The following is a 3,514-nucleotide window of genomic DNA, read 5'->3' on the forward strand; positions in this document are numbered from 1 at the left end:
TTATTCTAATAATTCATATATTAAAAATTTTCTTTTCTTTATGTTAAATATAATAAAGTGACAAAAGAAAGCGACAGGAATTTGAGGTTGAAGTGGATTTCTCTTGATGATTCCTCTATGAGCTTATACTGCGGTCATGAGTTTATACTTTTGCTTGGCTCTTTTTTAGTATTGGTTTCTATATATGTATTTCCTCTTTAAAAAATTAAAATTACTGAATTTGTGAATTTTAGTAATTGCGTTTATTATTCTTGTTGTCACGTGAAGTATTTCCTTTTAAAATATTTTCATTCTATTACTTTTTTTAATGGATTTTGTTTGTTTTTTTTATCAAAATGGCTGTTATTTAATTATATAAAATTTTTATAAAGTAAAATGCGTTTTCCTGTATTAAATCCAACATCCTACACAATTGTGAAAACGATTTCAATTTATGGTTTGTTCTTTTGGAAGTTATCAAGAAGTACAGCATTTTTTTTCTTTTGAGTAAAATGTAGAAAAACGGCGGCCCAAACTCATAACGACACGGGTGGCATTTGAATCCGTATAGTGTGAGACGAGCCTTAGGTCCACGCGGTGTTTCTTTTTGAAGTCGGTTTCTGGTCGTTATCTTTGCTCTTTCTTCTGAAATGAATAGTCTATTCAACAAACCATCGCAATTTGTAACTTACTGTTCTCCAATAGAATCACTTTCCAATCCTACTGGAACCTCTCTTATAAAAGAACAGTGAAATAGCTACTGCTACCATTTGCTCTTCAACATTCAAGCTTGTTAAGAAGTGTGCTTTTGCTTTGCGTTAAAAATGGATAGCGACTCTGAAACAGAACTTTTAATCGAAATGGAAAGCTCGGATGAAGATTTTTCCTCTTCTGAAAGTGAATCTGATGATGATTCTCTAGATAGTGCTAGAAACTGGTATCGAGTGAATCCTACTCTTCCTCAGCCGTGTCCTCCTAAATTCCCATTTACTGGAAATCCGGGAATAAAAGTTTCTATTGGAGATTCTGATGATCCCTTAGATTATTTCAGCCTTTTTTTTGATGAAGAAATTTTCTCGTATATAGTCACAGAAACGAACAGATATGCTGAATCGTATTTAGCGAATGTGGAACTTACACCTTCTTCTAGAGTTCTGAAATGGAATGACACAAATATTCCAGAGATGAGGAGATTTATTTCCCTTTTATTGTTGCAAGGTATAGTTCAAAAGCCCGTGGCGAAATGGTTTTGGTCGAAAAGGCCAATTTTATCTACGCCATTTTTTGGAAAAATTATGAGCGAGTTAAAATATGGACTTTTAATGAAATTTCTACATTTTGAGAACAGTGACGATTTCGATGAAAAATTACATCCGAACCCTAAACTTCGGAAAATTTTTAAATTACATGATATGCTTGTACAAAGATTTAAATCTATTTATGTACCTAAACCGGAGATATCTGTGGACGAATCTCTAATTGCTTATAAAGGTCGTTTGAGTTGGAAACAATTCATTCCAACCAAACGCGCTCGCTTCGGAATAAAATTGTTTCAGCTGTGTGAATCTGAAAGTGGATACATTTGGAACTGTTTCATATATACAGGAAAAGGCACCAACTTTCACGATGCCTACAATGATTATGGTCTTTCTACAAAAAGCGTGATGACTCTTCTTCACGAATTAAAAGGAAAAGGATACTGTTTATCAACAGATAATTATTATACCTCGCCAGAACTGGCAGAATTGTTGATACAAAGCAAAACTGACATTTGTGGAACTCTAAGATCCAACCGAAAAGGTTTACCCGCATCTCTAAAAAGCTTAAGTGTAAAGAAAGGAGAAATAGTCGGTTTTCAAAAAGGTAAAATGTGTGTAATGAAATGGAAGGACAAAAAACCACTTCTTATGCTTAGTACTTTCCATAACACAGAAATGATGGAAGTGCAGTCTAAGAAAAATTCCGATGTGAAGATAAAACCTAAAGTGGTAGTATTTTACAATTCTTCTATGGGTGGTGTGGATAGATCAGATCAGTGTCTATCCTACTACCCTGTTGTCAGAAGTCAGCAGAAAAAATACTACAAGAAGATTTTCCGGCATTTGTTAAATCAAGTCGTATGGAATTCTTTCATAATTTTCAAAAAGAATGGTGGGACATTAAATCATGTTGGCTTTCGAATGAAATTAATTGAACGATTAATCGAAGAAGGAAACACTTATCCTGATATTCACAATTTTATCACCCCTAAAGGATCAGAAAATGTAGCTCGTTTCGTTGGGCGACATTTTCCTTCATATGTGCAAAAAGATAGTACTAAAAAGAGAAAATCAGTGCGAAAATGTGTTGTATGCTGTCTTCAACAAAATGACAATGGAAAGCGCATTCGAAGAGAGACACGATTTGAATGCAAAGACTGCGATGTTGGTTTGTGTGCAGCACCATGTTTTGAAAGATATCATACAGTGTCTCTATTATAAATAGTATAACTGTTACAACAGTATGATATCGGTATGATCTGATATTGGATATAAGATTCTTAATATTCGTAATTATATGCTTTTTTATATTGCCATTTCATAATAATGTGTTTAATATTTCTTATAATAATCCAGAAAAAATTATTTCATGGAGTTAAAGATAGGCTCTGAAATTGTTATTATTGCTTATGTTGCTACTTCCAAATTCGAAGGTGAATTCAGTTTAAATATTTTTTTTTTCTCTACAGCAAAATGTTTAATATCTACAATATTCATTAATTGATATATTCAAGAATAAGACACATTCTTATTAGTATATTGTGTGTTGTTTCAGGGACTATTAGTGTAATATGGATGCTTCATTTAATATTGTGGCATGGATGCTTCATTTAATATTGTGATTTTTTTATTATGACTATTTACATTGAATTTTTTATATTACGATTCTTTAGTGTGATTTTTTGTGATTATTTACGTATTATGAAATGTTACTTTATTACATAATGTCAGTCTTTGTGATTTTTTTCGGTTGTGAATTTTTGATATTGTTAAACATTGTGAATTATTTGATTGCATCAGTTTATGATTAAAATTTGCTAAGGTTTATGAATTTTTTGACTGGTTAACATTTAAAGTTGTTCCCTTAATAAATAATGTACAAAAGCTGAGTTTCATTCACTTCCTTACTAAGCACAGAATAAAATTTAAATTCAGTTCAGAATTTAAAAATTAAATGCTATATTATTTAATATCTCATTTAAAATTGTTTTTCTGATATCATGGAAATAGAATGACATGCATTTATCTGTATACAAAACTTGTATATGACTCAATTTTCAGAAAAAAGAAGTCACTATAAATGTAACTTTTATTATATACAAATTTACAGCATTGCAAATTGTCTTTCATCAGGATTGGAAGGAAAAAAGATTAAATATATCCATTATATTTAACAAAATTCTACATGCATCATTCTATAATTTATTCATCTGTAATGCAAACTACTAGTTTTTTTCTTACTTTTCTTACTTTTATCCTACTTTTATGCCGAGACA

The 3,514-nt window shown here is 30.9% G+C and overlaps 1 protein-coding gene across 1 annotated transcript; it reads left to right on the forward strand.

Moving 5' to 3' along the window:
• The first annotated feature begins 1,052 nt into the window (after positions 1–1,052).
• LOC129959878 (piggyBac transposable element-derived protein 4-like) lies at positions 1,053–2,459 on the forward strand. The gene has a single exon (XM_056072774.1). It carries the CDS (start codon positions 1,164–1,166, stop codon positions 2,457–2,459), a length of 1,296 nt encoding a protein of 431 aa, XP_055928749.1. The 5' UTR covers positions 1,053–1,163.
• The last annotated feature ends 1,055 nt before the right edge of the window (positions 2,460–3,514 follow it).

The sequence above is a fragment of the Argiope bruennichi genome, chromosome X2, assembly GCF_947563725.1.
Source record: "Argiope bruennichi chromosome X2, qqArgBrue1.1, whole genome shotgun sequence".
In the NCBI taxonomy this organism is placed as follows: Eukaryota; Metazoa; Arthropoda; class Arachnida; order Araneae; family Araneidae; genus Argiope; species Argiope bruennichi.